This window comes from Musca domestica, unplaced genomic scaffold (genome assembly GCF_030504385.1).
Source record: "Musca domestica strain aabys unplaced genomic scaffold, Musca_domestica.polishedcontigs.V.1.1 1, whole genome shotgun sequence".
NCBI classification, from domain to species: domain Eukaryota; kingdom Metazoa; phylum Arthropoda; class Insecta; order Diptera; family Muscidae; genus Musca; species Musca domestica.
In genome coordinates, this window is record NW_026712114.1 from 33,384,258 (window position 1) to 33,399,849 (window position 15,592).

Here is a 15,592-nt window from a genome sequence, read left to right on the forward strand (position 1 = left end):
GCCGGATTTAAGTTTGAAGCAAAGGAAATATTGCGGTGTTATGTCGACCGATCATATGAAGCCCTGGTGCTATGGTGATCCAAGTCTCGAAATCGAAGATAAAGATGAGTCTGATGATGGTTCGCCCAGGAGGGACGAAGAGTCAGGAGAGGCCGAATTGTCAACTATCAAAATGAGTTTATGAGTTAGTCGTCGTTGAGCATTGACCGAGAGCGGACGCATCTAAGGAGCGTAGAGCATATTACATTTTAAACTTTGTATTTATTCCCAGAATTACTTTTATTTTTAAATAAAAACCATCTTGACATTTACATTAGTTTTTCTTTCATTTATTTATTTTTTACATATGTATAACACCATAAAAAGTTTGTGTGTGTTTAAATCTATATTTGATCTGTACAATTTTGTAAGCATATATCGCTATGAGTACGGTTCCATCGATCTTCGACTAAACTTTTAAATATTTTTTTTTTTTGCATTTTAATGTAGGAATATCTAGGTATTTCTCCAAGGGATATCATCGTCTATGCACTTTGATATACCAAGATCAATATATTTCTCCATCAGATAGAGAAACAGATTCTCCGGTCCGTACACCTTATCAAAAAAAAAAAAAAAAAACGGAGGTTTATCATTGAGGCTAAAATGAGTTTATAGCCACCACGAAATTCTTCAAATAATTTCTTCGAATACTTTAATATGTGGTATTCTAATATATGACCAGAATGCTTTCCCATGTGATGATTGATGATGAAATGATTTTTAATAGAATATTGATCGCGTTCTTATAGAAAAAAAAGACCCTTGGATTAACGGCTTGTCCAAGAGATATTTTCATAAATATTCATTGGTTTTTGTTTTAAAGAATGAGAAGAGGTCTTTCCAAAGATTTTCGTAAAGGAACAAAGTGTTTATCAAATATTCATTGGTTTTCGTTTTAAAGAATGAGAAGAGGTCTTTCCAAAGCTTTTCGTAAAGGAACAAAGTGTTTATGAGATCTTGATATGGTATTAGAAACACTAAAGTTGACCAATTGTATTTAAAAAAAACTCTTAAGTGACTAAATGAACGCCCGATATAACCCCCAATCACATTGTCATAGAAAGCCAAATGTCTTTTTCTACAGGTCTAAAGGGTCTTGAAATACGAAGAAGAACAATAATTCTTCCATAGAACAGAAAAAGCTTTTCACATGGATGGAAAAACTCTTCCCATGGAAGGGCGAAAGGCAAAGGTCTTAACAAAGAAGACCAAGAGTGTTCTCCTACAGAACTTCTCCCAGAAGATAAATGGGTGTATGTATGGAATATCAAGAAGAACAAACAGTTTGCCAGAAGAAAAAAAATCGTCATCTGCATAAAAATCTAATTCGATTTAACGATGATGATTTAAGACACATTTTTCTAGGGGTTATTTTTTTATAAATTTGGCATTTAAAGTTCTTCCCCCTGTGGCAAAACTCCTCTCTCCTTTTTAAAAGGACAAATAGTCCTCATATGAGCCCAAAGGTTTTATAATAGATGACCAATAAGTCACAGAAAGTCAATTAGTATTCTTCAGGAAAATCAAATCTCTTTGATGATCAATAAATCTTCTCATTGAAGTTCAAAAGTTATCTAGAAGAAGAAAATGCTCCCTTGTATTAATTAGTACATCAGATATAAAAATCGACTCGCCACTGCAATGTTGGATATCTAACCTCAAAATGAAATAACAGTGGTCTTGACTTCTGTAAATTATATTGGGGGTGAAGAAGAGGTAGTGACGACGGAACACCATGTCCCATGTTATCAAACGGGAGAAAAAGGCTATTTGTTTGGAGGGAGATAGAAACTCATTGTTCTCTATCTATATGCTAGAAGCTTCTCCCGGCTAAACGCCCTACTTAAACACCTCTAAAAGATTTTATTTTTATACCCTCCACCTTCGAAAGGAGGGTATATTTATATACATTGACATTCCGTTTGTAACATCCCTAAATATTCGTCGTAGACCTTATAAAGTTTATATATTCATAATCAGCATAAAATTCTATGTCGATATAACGATGTCCGTCTGTCTATTGAAATCTCGATACAGCCCACATCATTTTACGTAGAGCATCAATATTTAGCAGAACAATTTGTATTGTGTATATGATGGTTGGTATTGAAAATGACATACCGGGTGAGATGAAAAAACTGCAATTAACTTCAGACTGCTGTCATTTCTAAGCCACTCGTCCGACAGCTATTACAATTAATACAGTGACAGCTCATTATATTGTTTACAAGCGTACAAAAGCATTTTGGTGAAATTTTTCCAAAAAAAAAAAAATATTGGTCATGGAATTCAAGTGCGATTTCTTTATATTTGGCTGGAAAACCACAAGTGGCTATGGTTAGAGCACTCCAGCATTTAAATATGAATAAATCTTTGATGTCTCGTACCATCGCTCGTCACCGTGATACTAGTAGCGTATCCCGGCGTCAAGGAAGTAGACGGAAGAAAACATCAACATCAGCAGAAGTGGTTCGAAAAGTAAAGAAGTGATTTGATCGAAACCCACGTCGCAGTGGCCGAAAAATGGCGAGCTGAATATATCACAATATTCCATTCGGCAAATGTTGAAAAATGAGCTCGGGGTAAAGCCATTGAAACTCCAAAGAGTGCAATAACTTATACCGCAACAGAAAGAAAATAAACTCAAAAGGCAAAATAGTTGCTTCGCTTGGCCGAAAGTGGTGAACTGCCGAGTTTGGATTTCTTCGATAAGAAAACATTTGTTGTCCAGCAGTTTGTAAACAAACTAAATGAGCGTATTTACTTGCCAAAGAGGTCAGCTGAAAATATGAACCGTCGGTTGGCCAGCAGAACTCAAGCGACGGCCATGGTGATGGTGTGGGCCGCCATAACAGCCTCGTATTAATCGACCGTGGCATCAGAATAAATGCCGAATATTATGGCGAAAATATTCTGGAGGGTGTATTGAAGCCTTTGGCACGCAAACATTGTGGCCGCAGACCTTGGGCATTCCAACAGGACTCAACACCATATCACTCAGCACGCGCCACCCAAAAATGGTTACAAAATGAGGTTCCTCCCTTCATTTCCAGCGCACAATGGCTACCAAAATCTCCGGATACCAATCCGTTGGACTATTGTGTCTGGAGTTTTTTGGAAAACAGGGTTGGCACTAAAAAATACCATAGTGTCGATCACCTCAAGAAAGCGCTTCGCCGGGAATGGGCCAAAATACCGCAGAGCAACGTGCGTGTGACGAAGCAGCGTGTGACGAATTTATTGGCCGTTTGAAGGCCATAATTCGTGCCAAGGGTGACCAATTCGAAACAAATCTAAAGTTATTCTAAAATTTGATATAGCCTCCATATAACGGTACCTCCCTATATTCTGTATTTTGACGATTTTTGCCACATTTTCCCCAGAATTTGTTTAAAAATTGGTATTTGTGGGTCTAATGTTTCCTTTACCTTAAGGTGGAGTGTATTAAAAGTTCTGCCCGGCCCGCACTTAATATTTTGTTCCTTGTTTCTTGCTTCAATATCTTCTCTCTATCCTACCAGTAATTTTCCTTCTTAGAAAGTTAGTTCTCATAGAATACCAAAAGACTTATCATGGATGATCAATAATTTTTCTCCTAAAACAAATTAAAGGGTCTATTCATACAAATACAAAATGTCTTCTCTTATTCGACCATAAAATCATATAAAGGAGACCTACATGTTTTCCAAAAGTAGCACAAGGGAATATTTCTAAAAAAGACTTGAGTTGTTTTCACAAAAAAAAAAAGAAAAAAACAGTACTTTACAAATGTATGTCTTCGTACGAAAGTCGACGAAATCTTATCATGGAAAACCAACATATTTCCTCATAGAATACTAAAAGTATTTCTCCTTGAGAAATTTAAGTCACCATCTAACAGAAAATTTAGAGTAATCTTTATATAATACATTAAGAATTTCCTAAAAAAATGCCTGAAAGGTCTTCTTAATAACGAAAAAAATCATTTGGAAGACCCCAAGAACTTTTCATCAAAGACAAATACATTTTTTCACTGGCGATAGATATAACGTTTCAATAACCCTTTTTGAATATCTGTCATAAGGGAGTCAAGTCCATTAGTTTATTCAGACTACATTCTGTTTACATCCTATTCATAGCAGGAGGATGCATTCGTGTTAATCGTCATTTAATTAGTCATCAATCAAACTTAAAAAGACTTTATGACCCTTTAAAATAATAAATAATTAAAAAAAAAACAAAAAAAAGTATATTTTGAAATTATTTGGTTTTTAATAATTTAATAAAATTTAAAAAAGAAAATAATTAATTACAATTATTACAAAAAAGTATATACAGTGTTTCGCATGAAATGAACTTATTTAAAAAATGTAAAGCAATGTTGTTGTTCTTTTTTTCTTTAATTAAAAAATACAATTGCTATAAACAAAATACTAGATCGTCTTATGAGCTAAATGAAATTAAGTTAAATTTATACAAATAGAAGAGGAGGAGGATTGCAGATGGACATTGAGATATAAAACTAAAAATAAAATTTTATAATTACAAAATACATACGTATGTAGTGACAAAATACTAAAAGTCTCAACGTAAAAATGGTTTTAAAAACAATTAAAAAAATCATAATTTCACAAAAATATTAATTGAGAAAATTTCGTTCGACGCTTTTCAAATTTGCTGCTTTAGCTTCTTATTAAAAATAGTTTTATATTTTTTATATGTATTTATCTTAAAAAAAGGAATGAATATCACTTTTTGTTATGAATTTTGCAATGAATTTTCCAAGAGAAAAATTGCATTATTTCGATTAAATATCCTAAAGAAGAGCATATGAGGAAGGGGGGTCCAACTAAAACCTTTGTGTTTCAAAGGCTGGAGATAGGGACTTTGAATTGCCGCTTGACACTTTCTTCCAATAACTTGTGTTAATAAGCATTAGTTTTCTTATATAGGTGTGGGTTGGTTTTTCGTCATAGAAATCAGTGCGTTTTGCTTACATAGTTAACGACATAAAACAAAAAATATATATTTATATATTTGTTTTTCTTTTCATAATTTTAGAATACCATACGGCAATGCCGAACTTATCTTAGAACTATAAACTATTTCCTTAAGGACGTTGTAGTCGTTGTTGTGCTACCATTCGGAACAGGCTTTTCAAAGCGTTGCGTTAGTGAGGCCACTGTGGAATTATTTTTCCCTGTGGGTGCTGTGGGCGGTCGTGGAGTCACCTTGGCTGTCGTTGATGGCGCTGCCGAGCCTAGCACCGGTTTTTTGCCTGTACTCGAGAATGAAGGCTTGGCTGATAGGGGTTTGGGTTTTTGTATTGTCGCACTAGCTGGCTTGTTGTTGGTGGAACTTTGATTTGATGTGGTGTTATTGGTGGGCGGCAGTGATTTTTGTGTGGGCTTTGTAAAGCTGTTAGCTCTGTTTGCAGTTGTGGTGGTGTTGTTGTTGTTCGTTTTGCTATTGAAACGCGATGCATTTGCTGTTGTGGCTCCCGCGTTATTTGTGTTTGGTTTGAAACTAGAAAATGCTGTTGTTGGTGATAGATCTGAACGGGTGGGTGCCACCCTTGCTATGGGTGCATTGACCGGAGCTGGTCTAAGATAGGAAGCCGGATTTGTTGGCGGTTTGCTGCTGAGATTTGTTGTTGATTCCTTATTGCTGGCGGAAGTTGTATTGGTTTCTTCCACCTTTCCTTTGACGGTGTCCTCTTTGTTTTTCCCCTTCACCAGGGTGGAGGCTGCTGCCGAATAAATAGATTCTCCACCAGTTCGCTTTTCCATTTCCGTTACAATTTCACCCAATAAACCTAGATCGTTGCTGCTGGCCACACTGCTACGTTGGCTGTTGCCAACCAAATCAATGCGTTTCATTGTTTGGGCAGCAGGAGGAATTTCATCTATGACCGAATAGATGTTATCACCATTTTCCGATGCCCTATGCAGTGGTGAGTCTTGTTCCTCAACACTGGCCAAAGGCACTTCGGAAAACTCACAATCATCATACATATGCTCGGGCCCACGAGGCACACCAATTGGCAGCTGATAGCCTGATGAAGTGGTTGAGTTGGTCTTCTTAAGAGGCGGTGGCCTGGGTGGTGGACTTTTTGGCCTTTGGCCATTTAGAGTTTGTGACGAAACAGCACTGCGAGGTCTGGCTGAACCAGGAGCCGATGCCTGGCGCATGGAGCCAAAGCTTTGTATGTTGGTTTTCTTTGTGGGTGAACGCATGGATTGGGCACGTTTCACCAAGTTCTTGGTTTCTTCTTCTTTGGGTGTTAATTCGGAGTCTGAGTTAGACGATTCTCCGGTTGGTGCCAAGGGTATGGGGGCTGAGATTTCTAGATTTTTTAATTTTTCACGATCTATATATGTTTTCTCTTTAACGGGAGCTGATTTTTCATCCTTCTTCAAAAATGATGTGATCCGGCGTATGGTGCCATCTTTACGTACATTGAGTTTGGGGTCGGTGTGCAGTGGTACAGGTGGTGGTGGCGCCGGTTTAAGTATTTCACCTGGAGCCAGGGGTGCAGGACGGGCGGGTGCCAATTCAGTGGTACTGCCATGTGAAGGCTTCAAAGGTAATGCCAGGGTGGAATTTTCCAATACCGGCATGGAAATAATAGGTCTAGCTGTTGAGCCAGGATTTGGCGGTGGCAAGGCAGGTGCTGCAATGCCATTGCATGTGGCGGGCGGTGGTGGAGCCTTGCGTGTAAGCGTGCCATTCATTTTAACTTCGCTTGGTTTAACGGGAGGTGGTGGCGCCGCCCTTTGGGGCACTTGTATGGAGTTGTCCTGCAGTGTTGGCTGGACGTAGGCCACATTGGGTCCGGTAAAGTTGTTGGTTGGCGATGTTGCATCATTTAAAGGCCTTAAAGTGAATCCCTTGAACTTTCCATATAAACCATTACCCATGTCATTCGAGTCACTGGGCGATTTCAATAAGGCTGAGTTCATATCATCCGTACTGCTGGGCGTTGATTTGGGCAAACCATTGGCATTCATTTGATTGCCAGCGCCATTGTTGCCATGTGGACGGGGTGGTTGTTTAGCACCGCTTGCTGATTTGATACTAAATTCCGAACGAAAAGAAAACAACGATTAGTTACAAAAATGTACATAAATAATGAATGGGTAAGGCTTAATGCATAAAAAAGAAAATATTTAAGGCTGGAAAATTTTAGTGTAGTGGTTTTGGTTGTTTTGTTTAACATACCCATATCATGCTTTGCAATACAGAAACACAAACGAAAAAATAGGCAAAGAGACATACCCATCACCAAAAGTGCTACATAGATAGACAGATACAGAGGCACACAGAGTCTAGACAAAACTCAAAAATAATAACAATAAAGCACAACAACCTAAAGCTATGTGAAGAAAATTAAAATAAAAAGAAGAGGAGGAAGCAAAATGGTTTAAGGATGTGTGAGGGAGGGGAAGAGGGATAGCTACAAGAGGTGCATGCGGTTCATTTTTGTTACACCAATGAAGGAAGGAAGGAAGCAAATGAGAAAGGATATGGGTAGACAAAGAGATGTATGCAAGTGAAGTGCATTTTATTTTGTTTATTTAAGAAAACTTAATATACAATTTTATGAAATTAAAATATATAAATAAATAAGTTTTAATAGTATTAAAGAAAATTAAAAATGGAATATTTTTCTTATAACTATACTTAAGTCAATCGAGAACATAGAATTGTAGTCTTGTTGCATATATAAAAAATTTTATATAAAATATTGGTTGTTACTAATTTAAAAATTGCATAATGCCTAAATATATTTTTGACTGATAATTAGTAATAAAAATATATATTCATTTCAGTCGTTTGGCATTTCAGTTCATAAAATATTGCACAAAATTTATGCTACAAACGGTCGTATCATCAGACCTTTTAAATTAGAAATACACTTTTATTTTATGGTAATTATAAATCGATTTCTTACATTTTGTATATAAACACTTTATATTGCACTAATTTTTAGTAAACTATAACAAAAAAAAAAAATAATAATAATAATCAAAATAACTGGCAGTATAAAATGGAATGCATTTTACCATGGCACAAGCAGTAGATTGTAAATTATACCAAAGATATGAAATACGTAGGTGCAGTAAAAAATAATAATAATTAATAAATAGCAAAATAAACATTCAACAATGCATTACAAGTCACAACACAACAATTTTTCGTTTTCACATTCCATTTTAAAAACAATTTTTTTGTTGCAACAACTGATGCATTAACAACCTTGTTTTTTTGAAAGAGAATTGCCACCAGAAACAAAAGCGAAAGGAAATAAATAGAATGGATTGCATGCTTTGAAGCATAACGCGCCTACTTGAGTAACAATAAAAATAATGCAAGTCAAGATTATTATTATAGTTTCGGGGGATTTCCTTTAAATATTTTAGGGAAAATATGCGGCCTATTTTTTTCAGTTAACGAAAATGTGTAGGGCGTTAAAAATGCTTCCAATTAAAATAAATTGCCTGATCTTAGTTAGGTTTTTTATGCGGTGGGGATCGACATTTTTATTTCTTCTGTAATGACTAATTACATCAACTTTTAAAATAAATTATTACGGCGAAGGTTTTAGACGGGTTTTGTTGTAAAAAATAGGATATTAATTCTAATATTGCTTTCGTTTCTATAAATCACTTTCCCTTCCTTATATACTGGTTGGAAGGCGCCTAATCCACACCGAGAAACGAACAAGTAAAAAAGAAGCTAAGTTCGGCCGGGCCGAACTTTTAATACCCTCCACCATTTGGAAGGAACTTGAAAAATTAAAAAAATACTTCCGGAAACTACCATGTAAATGAAATGAAAACTGTTATATGGAGACTATACGAAGACGTGGTCTTGCCTCCGAAAATTTTTGCCATGGGCTGTAGTACCCATTATGAACTTCAAATACCAAATATGAAACAATTGCGGTGAATAATGTCGCTAAAATCATTAAAATACTGAATATCGGGAGGTACCATTATATGGGGGCTATACGAAGACGTGGATCTACACAGACAATTTTCTGTCTTAGGCTATAGCAGCCATTACGAACTTCAAATACGAAATTTGAAACAATTCTGGCGAATGTCGCTTAAATCAGCAAAATATCGAAGAAGAGTGGTACCATAAAGGGGGGGGGGGGTATACCAAAACGTGGACAAACGGACGGACATCGCTAAATCGACATAGAATTTTATGCTGATCCAGAATACATATTTTTTGTGGGATCTAAAATGTATATTTCGAGGTGTTACAAACGGAATGACAAACTTAATATACCCTCCATAATATGGTGGAGGGTATAAAGGGTAGGAACTTTTGTGGGAGGGTTCTATGGGAAGAAGTGGGCCAATATATTGTCCGTTATCGCACATGACCTAAATCTGCTATAAATATGCGATTTGTATTCTTTTTTTTTTAAATTTGGAACATTTGGGGGGAGAGGTACCGGAATAAGTTGACCGATATTGCCCATCTGAGAATTTGAATTGAAGTTGTGCTAAGTTTGGACCAAATATGATACCTCTTTGAGCGTTTTCATGTGTACCAACGAGACAGACAGAGCAAGTTAATCTCTAGATCCTCGTTCATTGATACATTGCAATAAAACTATTATTTGGATGAAGCACATTATGGAATATATGGCAAGGAAGGCCGACTGATTAAGAAAATACAATTTCTAACCCAGTCTCCCACAAATAATTCGAGGTGTTATGAATGTAATGACAAACTTAAACTGAATTTAAACTTCGTCAGCATCAACTCTTTATTCCTTTACGAGAAAGCCAGTCGATGACTTATGTCAGAAAAAATCTTCTTAGGTATCCTCACATCCGAGCCTCACATCCAAATTATAGAATGTTGTGATTTATAATGGACTAGTTGTCTAGATCAAAAGTACGGGAATTAAAATTGTCTTCGTTTTCACAAACCGGTCAGACTTAAGCCTATATGGTTTCTCATGATTTAAGGAGATTAAGTATATGTCTTATTGAAATAAACATTTGAGACCCTGTATATTAAAAGTCCTTAATTTTTAGTTAAAAAAAATATATTCCAATAATGTCCCTCTCACTTCCTATAAACATACAAAATCTTGGCATACATTATTTAATATTGAACTCAAAAAAAAGGAAGATAGAAAACTAGGGCAAACAATTAGCCAGCCACATCATTATCTCACTAAAATTGAAGAACAAAAATTCAAAAACAACACTCATAAAAAACAACAATAAAAATTCGAAAAAAAGGACACAACACATTCATTACAAATGATAAACACACCTATTGGTTTGATCGGTTACGGTGTAGGTGGTGCCATCGACAAGTGCATGTGGATTTGTGGTCGAATTTAAACGTACATCGGTTATTTCAAGTTTTCGTCTCAATGTGTTCGTACCAATACCATTCGCAGTGGAATTGAGTGTGGCGGTGGTGGTGGTGTTGTTGTTGTTGGTAATGTGATTTTGTGCCAATTTATTGTTGTTAGTTTTATGATTTGGCAATGTTTTACAACTAGCACTACTACTGGTGGAGGAATTTGAAATGGTATTCGAATTGTTAGAGGAATTCATTGAAGGACATTTATATGAAAATGATGATGATGTGGATGTCGAGGAATTCGATTGACTAATGGTGGTATTGGATTTTTTCAATTTAATTTTGGGTGCAATTACAGGTGGTGGCGGTTTAATGCTAATTTTAATGGTTTCATGGACTTTGACGGGTTTGAGTGTGGCAATGGTGGCATTAATTTCATTGTGACTCTTTGATTGTGACAATTGGGTTTTGGTGTTTTTGGGTAGAGTGTTGTTTTTTGTGTTGCTGTTGTTGGTGTTAACATTCTTTGTGAATTTCATAAAATTCTCATTCGATGAGGATTGTTTTAATTTTCTAGCAACTGTTGGTGTGTTGTTGTACGAGGCACTAGGTGTTATTGTTTTTAAAGCTATATTAGTTGTAATTGTTGGTTTAGGTTTAGGTTTAATTGTGTTGTGGTTGTTGTTACTGTTGGCTGTGGTGTTAGTATTTGATAAGTGTTTTGTGGAAGAGGAGTAAGATGCAGTTAACATTGCAGTTTCTTCGGCCGTTGTTGGTTTCAGTTGTCCCGTTGCCACAGTGGGGGCTTTGCGAACAACACCCACTGCTGGCTTTTTCGTGGGAGAAAACCTAAACGAACTCGTCGAGGTAGTTGTTAGAGAAGGTGTAGAGGGTGAATTGAACGATTTGCAATTGTTGGATGTTGGAGTAACAGATGTATAGGAACTAGTGCTAAAAGATAAACCATGTTTGTTGGATGTTGATACATACATATTCTCGGCCAACTTGCCACCGGCAAAGAACGGATGATGACGGCAGTAATACATGAACAGGCAAAAGGCAGCCATAAAAGGCAGGACAGCAAAGAAGAAGATGTACATAAAACGCTGGAATGCTTGGTGGCCTGTGAAAACAAGGGAAGGTTTAGAAAAGTAATTAAAAGAAATTGAAGAAGAATACTTACTATTGGGATTGGTGGCTGGTCCACTGTCCACTGAACCACCAGGACCGGGCATTTTACATGTTGGCCCCGTAAAACCAATATTGCAGTGGCAATGCCCCTTGCTATTACAAATACCATTGCCATTACAATCCTCGGGACATTCTCTACCCATGCCCGATAACCTTAGCTGTTCAATGGCCAAACATTTCTGGTTGACACACATCTTGTCTTGACCACATTTAGCACCGTTAGGTGTTAGACCAGGATCCGTTGATTGCAAACCCAAATCCACCAGGGCCGCACGACACGGCACAATATCCTTGTCGTGTGTTATAAAGGAATGTGAAAGCACCGCAGCTGTTTCCATACCAAATTCCAGTCTTTCGTTTAAATGGCGGCAGTGTAACATGCCACATAGGGCATGTTCCTCCTCGCAGGGTATGAAGGTGTTATTCAAACGATTGTAACCACAATTGCCTCCACGTTTTCCCTGTATGTTCATTTCAGCATAGCATGGCTCGGAATTTTCACCAGTTGGACCCCACAAGACACGACACTGGTACGAGTGGGAACGACAATTGCCTTGGAAACAATATGCCTGACCACCATCACATTCCTCCGTGTCCCGTTTGAAGACATCCTGAGGACAATATTCCGATTCTCCGGTACAATATTCGGGCAAATCACATTCATTTTCGGAATTGCGACATTGGGTGCCAGCCATTTTGGGACGACATGTTGCCAAGTCACAGCATTCCCCAGTAGCACACGAGGCATTTGCATGAAGCATACAGGTGTAGGGATCACAACAGGTGTTTTCACAATACGCCGGCATGCCGCAGTCACATTGTTCGCCGGGTTCGACAAATCCATTGCCACATTGAGGTGAATCAAATAGTTTGGTGGGTTTATTTCTTAGGCAATAGTTCATGCCACGTGAAAAGGCCATATTCAATTGATCTATGCTACAGGAACTCCAATGCACGGGCAGAACCGAGGTACTGCTGGCCGACATAATACATTTCTCATCCTGGCAAGTGCAGTCACTGGAATCATGCTCCATGCCAAAATTATGGCCCAACTCATGGGCCATTGTTGTGGCTACAACGCCCACAATGGGACTGTGTTCCACGTTGACACTGCCCGAATATTCATGTGTACAAATCGGGCCTTTGAATGCCTTACCTGGTAATAAAGAAAAAAGAAATTGTTAATTTGCTTGTAAATAAGGAAAGAAAATCTCGAACTTACCCACAACGCCTTTCTCGAACTTAATTTTGGTCAGCAGCTGGGCACTGTCATTGGGATGTTCCAAAACCAGTTTGGTGCGACGATAATTTAGGAAATTCCTCAAAGTTATGTCAGCATCTGGTGTTATTTCAATTTCATTCGATTCATTCCAAATGACCACACCCACCAGGGCAATGAATATGTTCAGAGGGACATATAACTGAAATAAAAAGAGATTGACTCGACTTATTACACCATGTTGGAATCGTTTGGTAGAGTAACACTTACCGCATTCATAATATTGGCCAAATCCTTGCAATGCTGATGCACCTTCTTCATGTTCTCATTGAACGATTTGTAGGCCTTGTTATCCACCACAATGACAATTTCCACATACGAGGAATGTTTATTGGAATTATAGGGACCACGTATCATATTGTTGTCATCATCGTATGAACGTTTGTACTGGAATAGAAGGAATATTAAAATAGAGGGTAAGATAGCGTCGGGCTAGAGAATATCGAGTGGTCTAATCTACTTACTCTTAGTATGCGATTAAATTCTGCACCATCAATGTGATTGGCAACATGTGGCACCTTGTTGTCGGCCACTTTTTGTAAAAAGTCTTCTTTTTCATGTTGATGATCGTGATCATAGCCACAAGTGGCATTTTTGGTGAAATCAGAATGTCTGAAAAGATAAATGGGGAAAATGAAATTTGTAAGAAAAACCAAAAAATGAGAGTAAGATAGGACTAATAATATGGTATGCCAAAACAATCAGAATATTGACTTGATGATTTTTGAAGTTTTATTCGGCTTTAGGTCAAAATATTAATAAGTTTCCTTGTCTTACCCAAAAAAAAAAATATGGATCAGAAGAATATGGAGGCGTGTATACATGTGAATGCCATGTAAACTTAAAACAGAAATAAATTGATAAATAAAAAATGATGTTCTTCGGGACTATATACGATCCGGACTATTTATAATGGGATAGAGTATGGAAGTATATGTACATATGTCGTATAACTGAACCATTATTAATAAAATTAGGTGTGAGATGAAAAAAGTGCAACCAACTTCATAATGCTGTCATTTCCAAGTCACTCGTCCGACAGCTGTTAAAATTATTCCAATGACAGCTCATTATATTGTTTACAAGTGTACAAAAGCATTTTGGTGAGAATTTTCCAGAAAAAAAAAGTTATTCGTGATGGAATTCAAGCGTAATAGTGTGACTTCTTTATATTTGGCTGGAAAACCATAAGTGGCTATCGTTAGAGCCAGAGCTCCAGTATTTAAATGTGAATAAATCTTTTGTATCTCGTACCATCGCTCGTTACCGTTATACTGGTAGCGTAGCCCAACGTCAAGGAAGTGGAAGAACTTACACCGCAACAGAAAGAAAATGGACTCAAAAGAGCTAAAGAGCTGTTTCGCTTGGCCGAAAGTGGTGAACTGCTGAATTTGGTTTTCGTTGTCCAGCAGTTTATAAATAAACAAAATGATCGTGTTTACTTGCCAAATATGTAGGTCAGTAGAAAATGTGCATCTTCGGTTGGCCACCACCGAAACTCAAGCGCCGCCCATGGTGATGGCCGATGGTCGCTCTCCGCTCGACCCTGGCATCAGAATAAACGCCGAATATTATCGCGAAAATATTCTGAAGGGTGTATTAAAGCCTTGGGCACGCAAACAATTTGGCCGCAGACCTTGGACATTCCCACAGGACTCAGGACCATCGCACTCAGAACGCACCACACAAAAATGGTTACAAAATGAGGTTCCTCGCTTTATTTCCAGCGCACAATGGCCACCAAAATCCCCGGATACCAATCTGTTGGGCTATTGTGTCTGGAGTATTTTAGAAAGCAAGGTTGGCACTAAAAAAATCAAAAGTGTCGTTCACCTTAAGCAAGCGCTTTGCCGGGAATGAGCCAAAATACCGCAGAGCATTTGGGCAGCGTGTGACGGTTTCATTTGCCGTTTGAAGACCATAATTCGTGTCAAAGGTGATCACTTTGAACAAATCTAAACTTATTCTAAAATTTGATGCTATTTCCGATTTTTTTGCTTTCATTGGCGTTTGACTTTGTTGCAGTGTTTATACCCTACAACACTATGTGTTGGGGGTATTATAAGTTTGATTGGGCCAGAATTTATGTAACACCTCGAAATATTGATTTCCCACATAGGAAAGTATATATGGATCTTCCTAGCTCGCCGAGCTGAGTCGATCTAGCTATGTATGTCCGTCCGTCCGTCTGTCCATGTTAATTTGTAATCACGCTACAGGTCGCAATTATGGCCCGATCCTTACGAAATTTTGCACGAAGGTGGGGTTAGGGTCAGAATAGAAACCTATTTCTTTTGGAGATGATCGCCAAATGTTTAGGGGTTGAAATGGACCAAATACTGAAAAAATGTCGGATTTTGCAGTTGCTATACAGGTCGCAATTATAGACCAATCGAATTTCGCATGTAGTTAAAGTTTAAGGCGGGGAAGAAGCCTACCAATTTGGGTGGTCATCGGATAATATTTAGCGGGTAAAATAGACCATATCTTTTGTGTTGAAAAAACTCAAAATTTTTCATTAAACTGCAAATATTTTAAATACCGGCGAAATCACAAAGCCATGACAAGGTTACTTCTGACCTTTACATTGATGTTAACATCCAACAAATCGGATATATAGCAAAATATATGCGATATTTATGTCTATCAAAGAGGATATGCTTGAAAGATCTCTTATATGTCGAGAACGGCTGAACTGATTTCGACAGTTCTCATTAATTCAGAATGGAAAGAAAAAACGTCTAAAAAATCGCATAAAAA

The 15,592-nt window shown here is 37.4% G+C and overlaps 1 protein-coding gene across 2 annotated transcripts in view; it reads right to left on the reverse strand.

Annotated features, from left to right (window-relative positions):
• Positions 1–4,753: 4,753 nt before the first annotated feature.
• The window catches only part of LOC101897312 (disintegrin and metalloproteinase domain-containing protein adm-2), a 211,898-nt gene continuing 201,059 nt past the window's right edge, over positions 4,754–15,592 (reverse strand). For both annotated transcript variants that reach the window (XM_059121923.1, XM_059121930.1), the window contains exons 5-10: positions 13,297–13,444; positions 13,043–13,219; positions 12,776–12,974; positions 11,546–12,709; positions 11,353–11,485; positions 4,754–7,098 (exon numbers count right to left, since the gene is read on the reverse strand). In XM_059121923.1, coding sequence (XP_058977906.1) covers positions 5,124–7,098; positions 11,353–11,485; positions 11,546–12,709; positions 12,776–12,974; positions 13,043–13,219; positions 13,297–13,444 — 3,796 coding nt within the window. In that variant the 3' untranslated portion in view covers positions 4,754–5,123. The remainder of the gene's footprint in view (positions 7,099–11,352; positions 11,486–11,545; positions 12,710–12,775; positions 12,975–13,042; positions 13,220–13,296; positions 13,445–15,592) is intronic.